Source organism: Haliotis rufescens, unplaced genomic scaffold (genome assembly GCF_023055435.1).
Source record: "Haliotis rufescens isolate VD_foot unplaced genomic scaffold, xgHalRufe1.0.p SCAF_4, whole genome shotgun sequence".
NCBI classification, from domain to species: Eukaryota; Metazoa; Mollusca; class Gastropoda; order Lepetellida; family Haliotidae; genus Haliotis; species Haliotis rufescens.
This window is the reverse complement of record NW_025964112.1, coordinates 52,902,336-52,917,864: the sequence shown is the minus strand read 5'-3', so window position 1 is coordinate 52,917,864 and position 15,529 is coordinate 52,902,336. Positions and strand designations below refer to the sequence as shown.

At 38.1% G+C, this 15,529-nt stretch overlaps 1 protein-coding gene across 3 annotated transcripts in view; it reads right to left on the bottom strand.

Annotated features, from left to right (window-relative positions):
* LOC124110978 (titin homolog) overlaps positions 1 to 15,081 on the bottom strand; it is a 78,251-nt gene extending 63,170 nt beyond the window's left edge. For all 3 annotated transcript variants that reach the window (XM_048382037.1, XM_048382038.1, XM_048382039.1), the window contains exons 1-5: positions 14,723 to 15,081; positions 7,549 to 7,863; positions 2,763 to 2,910; positions 1,691 to 1,876; positions 682 to 878 (exon numbers count right to left, since the gene is read on the bottom strand). In XM_048382037.1, the coding sequence (XP_048237994.1) occupies positions 682 to 878; positions 1,691 to 1,876; positions 2,763 to 2,910; positions 7,549 to 7,863; positions 14,723 to 14,824 (948 nt within the window). In that variant the 5' untranslated portion in view covers positions 14,825 to 15,081. The remainder of the gene's footprint in view (positions 1 to 681; positions 879 to 1,690; positions 1,877 to 2,762; positions 2,911 to 7,548; positions 7,864 to 14,722) is intronic.
* Positions 15,082 to 15,529: the final 448 nt, after the last annotated feature.

The following is a 15,529-nucleotide window of genomic DNA, read 5'->3' as shown; positions in this document are numbered from 1 at the left end:
GTTCAGAAAGGGTGTAAACTGGACTTTTACAGTCAGTAAAACTCCCTTGCCTCGGGAAGATGGGTATTATCGGTATACAGGTATACAGAAATACACTTTTTCAGACAATACATATTGCAATATATTTCTGTGTTCTGATACACTGGGTAACAATATGTAACAAGTTTTATTATCATTTGTATTGTTTAACCTAAAATCTACACACAAATTCATTCACAAAAGATGTTATAGGTCAAAATTGATTGACAAAACGTCAGAAATGTGGGATTGATTTTTCTCTCACATTGTTATCTCCCTTCTATGACAACAAAATGGCGGCAACTGACCATGCTTAGTAATGATTACTTTCATATGTAGAAGAAATACTCTCAAGTCAGGACCAGTGGTTTAACACCACACTCAGCAATATTCCAGCTATATGATGGCTACTTAAGAGTAAATACTGTCAAGTCAGGACCAGACAACCAGTGGTCGATATTGTGAGCAACAATCCACACCACCTGGGTCCAATGGAACGCTATCAACTAAGTCACCAAGCCTGACCATCCAACCCATCAAGTCACCATAAAAACAAGCATTGCTTGCTAGAGACCAATTCAAACCTAGACTGACCACAAGGGTTTTGGTTTTCTAGGTTTTGCAGACCCCCCCCCGCCAGCTGATAAGTAAACACAAGCATACCTGTTGTTTCTTCAGGGCATAATGTACAGCACTCTTCACCAGTAAGTCAGTAATGACTTCTTCTTGGGACTTCCTGTCTAGGCTTGCATAACTCACTTCCCGTTGTTCTCCATTGCGGGTGCGGATGACCTTAATAGAGGTCGGAGGTCGTGACCTCATCGACTCCCCTTCAAGTTCACGGTCTTGATACTGATCCACTGTTGGGAAAAGGTTATCGGTTAAATACTATTGATACAGTACTGCCAATCCATATTCATCCTCTGTCATCAAGGATATTCCATCTCTATTATGGAGAGCAGAAGGTCGGTGGTTCTATCCCTGGCTGCCTCACCCCAGAAGGCCTTAAATGATGGCACTTGTTGTTACCCTGCCAAGCGCTCGGTATTAAGGGGAAAGAACGAGGACTGGTTGGCTCGGAGCATCCATTTTTACCTGCTGCATGGTATTTCAGTGGGCTAGCACTACAAAACCAGCAATAGTCCGGGCTAGTACAAGTGGACACACCTGCAAACACACACACCTGCACACGCACACACCTGCACACACGGCACGCACGCACACACACACACACAAATGCTTGAACGTCTCTATGGAAGTGCAATAATCTTGAATGCCAAGTGAGACATCATTTCATCTCACCACCTCCCCATTCTTTTTAGGACACATACCTTGAACCCAGACACAACCATAGCTTCACTTCGGCAGTGTCATCGCCAACTAGCTATCACCAACTTACATAGCTCTCAATTATCAAATCCAATCAGTAGACCTCTTCTGAACAAAGATCTACAGTCAAAATCACAACCCCTGAACATATATTAATCGCATCATTTGTTTGTTTGTGTGTTGTTTAACGCCACACTCAGCAACATTCCAGCTAGATGGCAGAGGTCTGTAAATAATCGAGTCTGGACCAGACAATCCAGTGATTTAAATCATGAACATGGATAACTGAGGATGATGCACATTCTAAACAAGCACGAAAGACAAGTTTTTTTCTTATACTTACTCATATCTTCCAGTTCTGGCACAGCTCTGTAGAACGTATACCCTGACAGACTACCAGGAGATATCAGCATATTCCTCATGAGCCGATATGGAGGGGGGTAGTGTGACAGGTCCTCATGGAATATCCGGCGCTTTAGATGTGGAATCACAAAGTTATATTGGAAGAGGGATCGCTCTGTGATGTATCCTGGAAGAGTGAGTGAGTGAGTGAGTATAGTTTTACGCCGCTTTTAGCAATATTCCAGCAATATCACGGCGGGGGACACCAGAAATGGGCTTCACACATTGTACCCATGTCGGGAATCGAACCCGGGTCTTCGGCGTGATAAGCGAACGCTTTAACCACTAGGCTACCCGACCGCCCCGTATCCTGGAAGACAAATAAGCAGGAGCTTGATCAGCGTCATGTGGCATGTGGTGTCCAAATCTGATTTTTTTTCATTCAGTTCCAGACCCGTAGTCCTTGACCCTGACAGATGTGGGTCTATGGTCCTTAATCCAGACTGAGATAGGCCTACAATCCTTATCCTGGACCTATGTAACTTATAGTTCTTCTCCTTGACAGATGCAGGACTACAATGTTTATCCAAAACACAGCAGGCCTATAGTCCTTACCCCAGACCCAGACTCCAAGTTCTTATCGTAGACTGATATAGGGCAATAATCCTTATCCTTGGAAGGCATATAGTCCTTATTCCTCATCCTAGTCTCAACTATTATAGACGTATAGTCCTTATCCTAGACTGATATTCAACTACAATCTTTTACCGATATAGATTGATAATCCTTACCCCACATCCCAACGTACCTATATTCCTTATCATTGACCAAAATAGACCTATAATTATTATCCTAGAGACCGCCCCCGTGGTCTAGTGGTAGAGCGTCCGCCTGGAGAGCTGAAGGTCCGGGCTTCAATCTCTGGCCGTGTCATACCAAAAGACGTTAAAAGATGGTACTTGTTGTAACCCTGTCTGGCGCTTGGCATTAAGGGGCTAAACAACTAACAATGTTATGTTCATTGTCCCGACTGTATAAGTATTGCCTGTCTAACAAATTATATAAAATCTCACCTTTATTAATCACAGTCTCTAACACACTGTCGTCCCAGCTTTTGGTCCATGTTGCTAGGTAACGCTTTGCTGAGAATCCTGGTCGAATTTGTCGGTAATGTTTCTCTCGCTTCCGATGTAAAAACTTCAAGTACACACTGTTATTGTCCTGGAAAAAGGAAGACAAGAAATCTGACATCAGTAATTCAGTAACACGTGCTTCAAATTACTTGTAACAAAACTGCTTCAATCAGGGGAAAACAGACCAGATATCATGGCGGTACCATTCCCACTGAAATTGTCCTGATTAACAAATTTCCTGACTAAGGAATCAAGGGTATGGGATAAATACTTTGGTTGTATAGCGAGTGAGTGAGTTCGGTTTTACGCCACTTTTAGCAATATTGCAGCAATATCATGGCAGGGGACACCAGAAATAGCTTTAACACATTGTACCCCTGTCGTTAATCAAACCCAGGTCTTCTGCATGAGGAGCTAACACTTTAACCACTTGGCTACCTGGCCGCCCCTTGTTGTATAGACATACCCATCAAGATCATGACTGGGGGACAACGTTTAGTTTTGGCTCCAAACAAAGCAACTCATCAATGGGCCCAGGGTATTTATGAAAACAGTGAATGAGTGAGTAAGTTTGGGTTAACGCCACTTTTAACAGTATTCCAGTTATATCATGACATGTCAGCTTAATGTGGCAGGAAAGCCCGAAGTGATGCTGGTCTCAAACGTTTAAACCCACCAACACAGTATGGTGTTGACAAACATAGAAACATAGTCGGGTTAATGCTGCTTTTAAAAGTATTCCAGTTGTATCATGGCGTGTCAGCTTAATGTGGGAGGAAAGCCCGAAGTGATTTCAGGTCTCAGACGTTTACCACTTCGGTGAAACCCACGAGCAAAGGTGTCGTGCTGACAAACCTAGGAACATAATCAGGGCGAACCAGGATTCGAACCCACAATCATAGGTTTCTGGCCTGCCCAAGGGACGCAACTCTGAACAGCGAATTGCAGCGCCTTAGACGACTGGGCCACCCGTGCCACCTTATGAAAACATAATGGAGATATATTACCCCGGAAAACTTAGGATGTATAACGTTTGTTAATAACTTTGGGACAGATGAAAAGTCCAATGTAGCAAATGTTTCTGTGGGAAAACTGACAAACTTTTTGAACAGCCATATTGATGGTGATTCATCGCATGAGAACGAGAGGTGTGATGTCATCAAATTTGCCAACTTGACATTGAGCATGTCCAACCAGTCAACAATGGGTTCATGTCAGAACAGTCCAGCGTCATTCACAACTTTGGTGCCCGTGAAATGATGAAATTGAAGAGTATGATTATGAAAAGAAAAATGTATACATTGTCGTTTGCAAAACATTTATACTTAGTGATAGGTTCCGAAGTTTCAATTACTACATGAGTGTTTATGCCGACCTGCAAGCATTAGATGTTGAGAACAGTGCACCAAAACACGGTTTCTTATTCATTGAAACCCTACAAAATTACTAAACCAAACAGGAGTGGGAAAAACAGGTGACGTCACTCGAGTGCCGCGAAAGTTTACAGACGAGGCAATAGAGGTCATGCCTTTTATAGAGGATTATTGTCTTCAGGACTATAAATGAATCACTGTACCAGTGTGAACACGAATTTCAGTTTTGATTCACTGATCCCTAAAAATATCAGAAATGTCGCCTTACTGTTGGAAAATACTGTATGCAAAGATGTTAAAAATGATATAAAAACGTTGCCCCTTGTTGATTGAAAGCTTCTTTTTTTAAACTACCAAAATCACTCTTAGCATGGTTGCCATTGGTTATCTCTGTGATGTCATTATCTTGTCAACTGACCTGCCATTTTAACATGATGTCAAGTATGCATTATGAATCTCGCTTCTTCACGACAGCGTATATGAAGTTAGTGATATGTCAAGGTATCAAAGAAGACATAAAAAAATCCAAATCAAAACATCAGTGACCATGGTGACTATCGTGTATTTTATTATTGGCTGAATCTGTGTGCTATTTTTAGAACCGGGATTTACAATAGAAAGTTGACAACAGTTGACATGACAACTTTAGAAACAGAGTGACTTTGTGTTTACATCAATTTACAGGCTATGACATGCATTTTTCAAAGGAAATTTCTACAGGGACACAGGGACCATCAACCCTAAAATTTACTTCCATGTCAAATTTTACCAGTCAATATCCAGTATTTATAAAACTCCAGTGATGTCATCCTATTGTTCTCCAGTCGGGTTATATCTCAAACAGGGATGTTATAATATCCCCTGAATTTTACATATAATCCCCGGTATTTTATGTAATATGCCGGAGATTTGATAAATACAACTTCCGTTTAGATTGGAACATATGAATGTTTCTCGCTTGAAATTTATTTTGCATTTGAACGCAATGTGATGAAATGTGAAATCAAATGACAAATGTTTTCTTTATATTCCTGAAGATCGAACATGCAACCTTTGTATATCTGTAGATAAGTGAGAGTACCACTTGGCCACACAGGCAGTGATAAATCACAATGCTTTTAAGAATGTCTTTTCAAGTACCGTACAGTAGCAGATATTTTACGTTCATGGAAAGGTTAGGTTAGGTTCATGGAAAGTATGTTTGAAACATAAAAATTTTGATAAATGTTGTTTTAAATTTCTTTTTTCAGTTTATAAGTTAGATAAAACACTTACCCTCAGGTTTTTCAGACTCGGGTTTTAAATATCATGAAAACCCTCAGACACAGGTTTTAAATATCATGAAAACCCTCAGACACAGGTTTTAAATATCACAAAAACCCTCAGACACAGGTTTTAAATATCATAAAAACCCTCAGACACAGGTTTTAAATATCATAAAAACCCTCAGACACAGGTTTTAAATATCACAAAAACCCTCAGACACAGGTTTTAAATATCACGAAAACCCTCAGACACAGGTTTTAAATATCATAAAAACCCTCAGACACAGGTTTTAAATATCACAAAAACCCTCAGACACAGGTTTTAAATATCATGAAAACCCTCAGACACGGGTTTAAAATATCATAAAAACCCTCAGACACAGGTTTTAAATATCATAAAAACCCTCAGACACAGGTTTTAAATATCACAAAAACCCTCAGACACAGGTTTTAAATATCATAAAAACCCTCAGACACAGGTTTTAAATATCACAAAAACCCTCAGACACAGGTTTTAAATATCATGAAAACCCTCAGACACGGGTTTTAAATATCACAAAAACCCTCAGACACAGGTTTTAAATATCACAAAAACCCTCAGACACAGGTTTTAAATATCATGAAAACCCTCAGACACAGGTTTTAAATATCATAAAAACCCTCAGACACAGGTTTTAAATATCACAAAAACCCTCAGACACAGGTTTTAAATATCATGAAAACCCTCAGACACGGGTTTAAAATATCATAAAAACCCTCAGACACAGGTTTTAAATATCACAAAAACCCTCAGACACAGGTTTTAAATATCATGAAAACCCTCAGACACGGGTTTAAAATATCATAAAAACCCTCAGACACAGGTTTTAAATATCATAAAAACCCTCAGACACAGGTTTTAAATATCACAAAAACCCTCAGACACAGGTTTTAAATATCATGAAAACCCTCAGACACAGGTTTTAAATATCATAAAAACCCTCAGACACAGGTTTTAAATATCACAAAAACCCTCAGACACAGGTTTTAAATATCATGAAAACCCTCAGACACAGGTTTTAAATATCACAAAAACCCTCAGACACAGGTTTTAAATATCATAAAAACCCTCAGACACAGGTTTTAAATATCACAAAAACCCTCAGACACAGGTTTTAAATATCATAAAAACCCTCAGACACAGGTTTTAAATATCACAAAAACCCTCAGACACAGGTTTTAAATATCATGAAAACCCTCAGACATGCTTTATCCTCCATATATACCAGGGAACAGAAACACTAAATGAGAGGCCCCAGGTCTTCTTGATCTCAGCCACCATTGTCATCACCATTTTGAGCCATTGAGTATTTCCCCAAGTTATCACTGGGTAATGACAGCTTTCTTGGGGATCTGTTTTACTTCCTTGGGTATTTTAAACCATTAATAACTATTTATAAAAAACGTCTGCATAAACTGCTGCTTCAGGTGACAATCTGAGCAATATTAACTGCAGTAGAGTTCATGTATCTGGGACTCTGATACCGGTATATATTAGTAAACAACAGATCTATTTTTGTTTGTTCTTTGCTTGTTTGTTGTTTAACTCCGCACTCAGCAATATTCCATCTATATGACGGCGGTCTGTATATAACTGAGTCTGGACCAGACAATCCAGTGAATGACATCACGAGAGCATCGATCCACGCAAATAGAATCGATGACCCTTTGGAAGTTAAGTGTGCCAACTGTGTTCAACATATCCCATGTGTTTTCCAGTTTACTTCTTCATCTGTGTGCCAGTGTAACAGCATACTGTAATCGTATCACAATTGGGATACGATGACATGCATCAACCAAGTCAGCGACCCTGGCACCCAATCCCATTAGTCGCGTAAAGAAACATTGGGTAATAACAGAATGTGTTGGTTTTTTTTCCTATATTATATATTGTAAGTCATAATTAATTTTGTAATGGAGAGTTATTTATGCAGTCTGTGACCACAAACAAAATGTTGGCGTATGTTCTACCCAATCTCCAACACAGTCACTGGAAAACACACACAACATAGAATTATAATCACAAAGTAATGAGATCCAAATACTCACATGATTACCGTAAGACAAAATACTCTTTGCTAAATCGTCCACTGTTCGTAAATCCAGAGCTCCGTCTGTACTCTTCGACACAGGTTTCGTCTGTTGTTGTTCTGTTTGATCCCTCTCGCTGTCACGTAACGCAAGATCTTCGGAAAACAACAACAGGGCTCCTTTCCTGGTCGTGAAAGTTTTCGGAAGATGGATTTCTTGGTGATCACGTGACTCTCGGGAGGACAGATCGGGCATGTCTTGCAGCATGGTGTACTTGTGCTTGATTGGTGGGAAGTAGTAGCGATGTGGCACATCGCGGAAGTTGTAGTAGTCCTGGAAGCAGAGGGCGTCATGTTACGGGAAAGTAAGACAATACGAGTAATGTGTCATTAGTGAGGTTTACACAATTATACAAGCTGATTGTGCTTGTTCACCAAGTCATAGGGTTCACACAAACATTCAGCTCCTAAAATCCAAATACCCTACTAATGTTTGTTTGTTTGTTGTTTACCGCCCCACTCAGCAATATTCCAGCTATATGACAGGAGTCTGCAAGTAGTCAGGTCTGGACCAGACAATCCAATGATTGACATCATGAGCATCAATCTACGCAATTGAGATACAATGATAGCATCAACCAAGTCAGCGTGCCTGACCACCCAATCCCTTTAGTCGCCTCTTATGATAAGCATTGTCGCCTTTTATGGCAAGAAAGGGTTGCTGAAGACCTATTCTACCCCAGATCTTCACAGGTGCCCTGCAAATGTATCATTACGAGAAATATGTATACAATTTAGATCCATCTTGTGACTACAATCTAATGTTAAGTGTGGAACTCGAAAAGGGAACAGTTTCAACTGTGATGTAACAAGCAAGTGACATCATAACAAACATTATGATGTCATGATGTCCATACAGCCCAGCCAATCAGATTGCTAGATTCTTTAACAAGTAATGATAATACTTTTTACACAATTGCATTTTTATCACCTCCTGGACTGTTTAGGATAATGTGCTTGTACATATTTTGTATTCATTCCAGGTCACAGTGGGCTCAACTTTGGTGATCAAACCGAACATTCAGTTCTTCTGCAATTTTATTCATAGAAAATCTCATAATGTATATAGTCTCAAAAAGCACCAGGTATTCACATATACAAAATCTTTATCAAGTTTATGATCATTTAGGTGAGGTGGTGAAATGGGGTTAAATGTTGCGTACTTGTGTAGCGATGTGCATGCACATGTGTTTGTGTGTGCATCTGCTTGTACTAGTCTGGATTTTATAGTGCTTGCTCACTGGGATACCATGCTGCAGTTTAACTTGAATACCCCACTCAGACACTGTATAGTGACTCCGAGCTGACCAGTCCTTGTTTTAGTCCCTTAATGCCGAGCCAGGCAGGGTAACAACAAGTACCATCTTTTAATGTCTTTGGTATAATGCGGCCAGGGATTGAACCCCGGACCTTCCGCTCTCTCCATAACCATATTATGGAGAGAGTATAATCAGGTGTCTTTTGTTATTTAACTTATATTACAAACGTTTTTCAATAATTTTACAAATTGTAAAGCAGGTCAGTGTAATAGCAGAAACTTCTGACTTTTCAGAAGGCCAGACATATTTTCTATTTTTTGGGTTTATGGATTTATGGCATTAAAATTCCGTTCAGAAGGTAAAAAAAATATAAATTTAAATAAACCCAAACTTTTTTATTTCCTCAAATTATTAAGTAGGTACTGTAGAAGGAAAAAAAGAAACAAAAAAGTGGGGGCAAGAGGAATAGGAATTTGTCATAATTCTTTGTGTGTTGAAGTATTTAAGATACATTTTTATCAGGTTTTAATTATAGTACTTTAAACAATTTATTTATTTTGAAAGCAAGAGTAAATTAATTTTTCTTAAACTTTTAACATATGTCTGCTCAGCAGAATAAAAAAACCAATGCTTTTAACTTTTGGAGGTTTTTTTTAGGCCCCTTCACACAAAGAGATCCCTGCTGCAGATATGCACTGTCCTAGAAGCCTTTGAACATCACGTCTACTCGCCCAAGACTACTAAATAGTGCTGAGGAAAAGTAAAAATCCAATGAAAAGTCTTCATTGACTGGAAGCACTGAGGGTTATAATTCAAGACCAGTTCTCAATGCTTCAATTTTGCTACAAATCGGAGCTGAATAAATGTAAACATAGCAAACAGTCTTGTCTTGTTCAAGTAGAACTAGCTACAAACTCTTGAGGGCCAGTGAAATAACGTTTACACTAGCACCCTGGACTACTTTCTAAAATAACACATTTCTAAGGCTGTTTAGTATGCAGCAATACCTCCACTACCATTTCTTCCCGAACTGAAAACGACTTTCAACAGGGATCGAATTAACACAGATAAACATATTCTGAAAATCATTCAAGATGGGGAAATGTGTATCGTGGTGATCCGGGGTAGAATTGGTCTTCAGCAACCTATGGTTGTCTTTAAAGGCAACAAACAGGATCAGGTGGTCAGGCTCGCTGACTTGGTTGATGCACGTCATCATATCCCAATTTCATACAACGATGCTCATGATATCAATCACTGGATTGTCTGGTCCAGACTCAATTAAATGCAGACCGCCGTCATATAGCTGGAATATTGCTGCGTGTGGCATTAAAAACAAACAAGGTAAACGTGTACATGGTATTGTGACCTCAAATAAACTTTGTCCAAATAATATTCTGTTTTAATCTAAGGTTTTCTTAAGATCCCCCTGAATCTGATAGGTGATAGATAAAGGGAATCATCGTCATGACAACCAATGACCCCCAAATCCTCACACTTGACATGCTTGATAAAGATAAATTTCAATCCTCAAGCTGTCTTCTTGAAAACTTCATTTATCATAAAGCTGCTGAAGTCATGATCTCAGTCGAACGCAATCGTAACTTTGTCACTGTGCAATAACTGATTAACCAGCTCGGTCCGCAAAAGCATGATAACATGCGATACAGCAATCAGCCAGGCTCGCATATTTCCAGGCTACAAATATTCCTCTTCCCACGAAGTAATTATCGTAAAGGAAGAAAAGAATTAATCATGCTTATAATTAGTCTTAGCCTTGCCTTATATTGTCTCTTGTTACCAGTTCTGTCGTAATCTTAGCGTTTGTGGTGTTTTATAGCCACCGTGTTCTATATTACACCGTTATAATTACTGGGTCATTTACCCATAGAAGCAAGGTCCCATTGTGCCTGCCTTAAGCTTTGTGTGATATATCTAGTTATAAAGGCTTGGATATAATGAGACTGATTGTTGGTCTGATAACACAACCAATATGTCTGACATCTTTATTCAAGTATTAAGATTCTAATCAGAGGAATTTCAGTTTTGCAGTTTACATTCATAATATAAGTCAGTATGTGGGTGGGGTTTTATACCTGTCAGCTTTACTTAATCGATAACATTTGCTGTAGAAAAGACCTGTAGATAAAAATCTACATAAAAATAACTTGTAAATAATAATGTTTGTTTGTTTGTTTGTTTGTTTGTTTGTTGCTTAACGCCGCACTCACCAATATTGCAGCTATATGACGCCGGTCTGTAAATAATCGAGTCTGGACCAGACAATACCATTTCTCCAACAGCCATCCAAAAGTGACAAATTTTGTGCAGAAAAACCCTAGTAAATCTAAATCTAAACCCTGAGGTTCAAGGTATAGTTACCATGTTGGGTATCGAACATGTGTTTTCAGCATAATCAGCGAACACATTAACCAGTTAACAACCCCACCACCACCAGAAGACATTTGGTAAATCTTTTTGTGATTATAAACACAGAAGGCATAAGTGTTTGATACCAGGAATAATGCCAAGAAGACTAAACTCAGTGATAGGCCGTCTCCTTGTCATGCAGAATCATATAAAAAGTCGGGTGTATCTTTCATGCCAGACCAGCAAAGATCCGGGGTAGAATAGGTCTTCAGCACCCCAAGCTGGCCGTAAAAGATGACTATGCTTGTCGTAAGAGGCAACTAACGGGATCGGGTGGTCAGGCTCGCTGACTTGGTTGATGCATGTCATCTGTCCCAATTGCATCGATCGATGCTCATGATGTCAATCACTGGATTGTCTGGTTCAGACTCGATTATTTACAGAATGCTGTCATATAACTGTGTTCAACATATCCCATGTGTTTTCCAGTTTACTTCTTCATCTGTTTGCCAGTGTAACAGTTTACTGACTGATGGTTCCCATTTCTTATTAAAACAAATCTGGTATACATATTTCGTAAAATAGATAAGATGGTTTCTATCTTGCAAATCAATGCCACTGTATCTATATGCAACTGATGGACTTGTTCCTTAAATATTTGCTATGTGGATTTGTTTCTCAGCTAATAGTACAATATGAGTATTAAGCCGATTATTATCTTGGAAACCAAAGGATACAGAATGTGTATTAAAGCATATTTTGTTTTGAAGTTTGTTAGTTTGTGTGTTGTTTAACGCTGCACTCAGCAATATTACAGCTTTTTGACAGCGGTCTGTAAATAACTGACTCTGGACTAGACGATCCAGTGATTGACATCATGCGCATCAATCTACACAATGGGGATATAATGACATGTGTCAACCAAGCCAGCGAGCCTGATCACCCGATCCCATTAGCCGCCTCTTACAATCATAGTAAATGGTTTAGTTGGTTTTCTAACTTATTCCCAAAGTCTTTGGTAGCTTCACATCCTAAATAACATGTGTTAAATTTTCTTTAGACGTGTTACAGGAAGAACAAAGTTCATAATCTCCTAGTTTCACCCTTTATCATTCCATTTTTACATAAATTCCACGAGCTTTGCACCACTACCACATTTCCTACACTGAATAAATACTTTCTCTATTTTTGGAAGAATGCTATAAGGAAAGACTACCCTTTTTCTCATTAGAATCAGATGTTAGATGTCGCTACCGATCTGAGGACATCCCACTACATGTTACGTCAGAATGACCTTTCATGAGTTTTGACCAACCAAAATGACTAACAAGAATTTGACTTTAGCCAATCATAAAGATCTCTTGAGCTATACAGCACTAGCTTCAAACTGGCAACTTCCATTCCAGACTACACTTTGATAATATTTTGACAAAATTCTTGATTCAAAATTTGAAAACTGAACAACAGAACATTTTGGAATGTCTAGTAGATCGCCTAGATTGTATGGCAGTACTTCCTACATGCTAAGCAAAGTCTCTTCCATTCCAAAGTTTATGCCACTGAAGTGAGAGACAGACAATGATTTTGACCCCTTCAGTCATTCACCCTGTAACTCTCTTTCAGAATACTCTGCATTAACCTTTTTTAGGGTGTATGATTAGAAAACATATTCTGACTGTCACTTTCCTGATCTGGTAAGTGATGCTCTGATTGGTCGGATGACATGTGGTTCTGATGTGAACCATAATGGGCTGTCCTCAGATCTTTGTTTAGGTTGGACAACCTGTAAAATATATACATGTTGTCCACTTTGTTTATCTGTTGTTTAATGCCGCTCTCAGCAATATTCAAGCTATATGATGGTGGTCTATAAGTAATCGAGTCTGGACCAGACAATCCAGTGATTGACATCATGAGCATCAATCTACGCAAGTGGGATATGATGACAAACATCAACCAAGTCAGAGAGCCTGAAACTCCATTCCCGTTATTCATTGCTTACAACAAGAATAGTCATCTTTTTATGGCAATGAATGGGTTACTGAAGACCTATTCTATCTCAGATCTTCACAGGTCGTTTGCGTTCAGCGTATTTCTCACTCGCTACACCTAATAAACATCATCACAAGGTACTGTTATTTAATAAAAGATGTTTCTAAGTGTCCCTAAAGTACTGGGAACCCATTTTAACTATGCCCTGGTCACTTTAATTGAAAGAATTTTGAAGCTTCAAAAATAATCTCTTAACATGCTAAATAATGTAGAACAACAAACAAACAAAATATCATCAATAGTGTTCATAATTTCATTCTCTTATGTAGCTACACAGCCAGAAAGGTGAAGTCAGAGCGAAGTGATTAACTTGTAATGAAAATGTCACATCACCCGAGCCCAACATATCCAGGTTTCGATTGTATTGATTTATCAACAATGATAAAAACATCAGTAATTCCAATGATAATTGAGTCTGTTATTACATCGTGACTAAAAACTCTTCCTGTATTGATTGTCTTATTGTGAGCAGCCTGGGTGTATGCCACACATAAATATATCATGAATAACAGGACTACCATCTTTCAGGGTTGCTCCCCTGAGATCTGCCTATTGCCATCACCATGGGACTATTCTCAGGTTTACTTTATTCCAGATTTACTGAATCTTAAATCATATTTTTTTCCCTTATAACTTTCTTTCAAAATATATTCAAAATATCAAAATGTTCAATTCTTATAACAAGATTCACTTTGATTGTTTTCTTGTTGTTTAATGCCACACATAAATATTCCACATATTTTACGATAGCCTTTAAATAACTGAAGACTTTGAATTGTAGTAGTATACATGTATGTTAAATTTACAATACTGTCAGTTCAGAAATCTGATTTTTGTGCAGCGGGCTTCATAGCTGGGATGTAGAATCTTTTAGACACTTTGTTCATTGTTGATCATAAGCACATCCTATACTTACTGATGCATGATACTGGTAGGTATTCATTAGGGGTCTTATATGCCATAATTCATCAGGGTAAAACAATTTTTAATGATAATAGATAAAATATAAATAGTGACAAAAAGTCAATGCACTGATTTGTACCATTAAATTATTTCTTAATGAAAGACAAGAGTATGCATTATTTGAGAATTGTGGGAAGCTAATGTTTTAAATTACATGTATTTTAGTTTGATAATAAATGTTTCATAATAAGAACCATTTTCTTGATAAATGATGTTCAATTATTTTGTCATTATAATATAGAAATTTAGTCTGATAACCTTGATAACAAATCTAAACAAGTTTCTCACCAGTAAACAATTTTATTTAACAATATAAAATATAAATTCTAAGACAATTAAATTAAAACTGGATGTACATCATTATGCAAATAATATACTTTATTATAAAGGTTGTATTATATAATAAGTACATTATTACAATTATTATATTGTTATTGTTGTACTTTTCCATGGTCGTAAATATATATAAGTTAGTCTAGTTATAATTACCTCTGGTTCCAGGAATACTTCAACTTTTTCGTGCCCATTCGTTTGAACCTCGCCAACTCCCCGGCTGAGAAGAGAGAGGTTGAGAGCACCGCCGCCAGCCATTGTTAATTTTTCTATCACAGAAAGTGTTTCCTCAGTTAAAACACTCAGCCGATGATAAACACCGACGATGCATTATTAAATTGTCTCCCGCAGTCGCACGCTCCGATTCAAAAGTGTGCTTTCTCCGTGTCTACGCCGACTTCTTTCTTAGCATTGACAGTGACGTTGTTATCAATTATTAACTACAAATAATGATTATCTTTCCATACATGCAAACTTTTCGTCCAGACAAACTAGGGCCATGGCCGCCATATTGTTTATACGTTGCTGGGTGTATGTGACGTCACAACAGGTGCTCGTTGTATGTCATGGGGGAGAAAGGATGTTAAAACTGTCGAATAAAATCAAATAATACAATATCAAGCAAAGAAATATGCCACAGGTTTCATATAATATAAATATAAATGCACCCGTCTGTGTAACTGAAACAGTTACAAGTTGTAAGCAACATAAATGACACGAGGTGTGATTCCAACACGCCCTGCTGAAAATGGATTCATCCACTGATCCAATCTCGACCTAGGGGAGCCGTATCAAAACATCAATCGACCTATTTTTCGATATCATTTCGCCAAAGTTATACTTTACAATATAATCTTGAATAAAGAATAAACAAAAAATATAATTATTTTAAAGTTTTTCGTTAGTTCTGTATAAATTAATTTATTAAACATACACCACAATGGAATTATCAGTTTATCATTT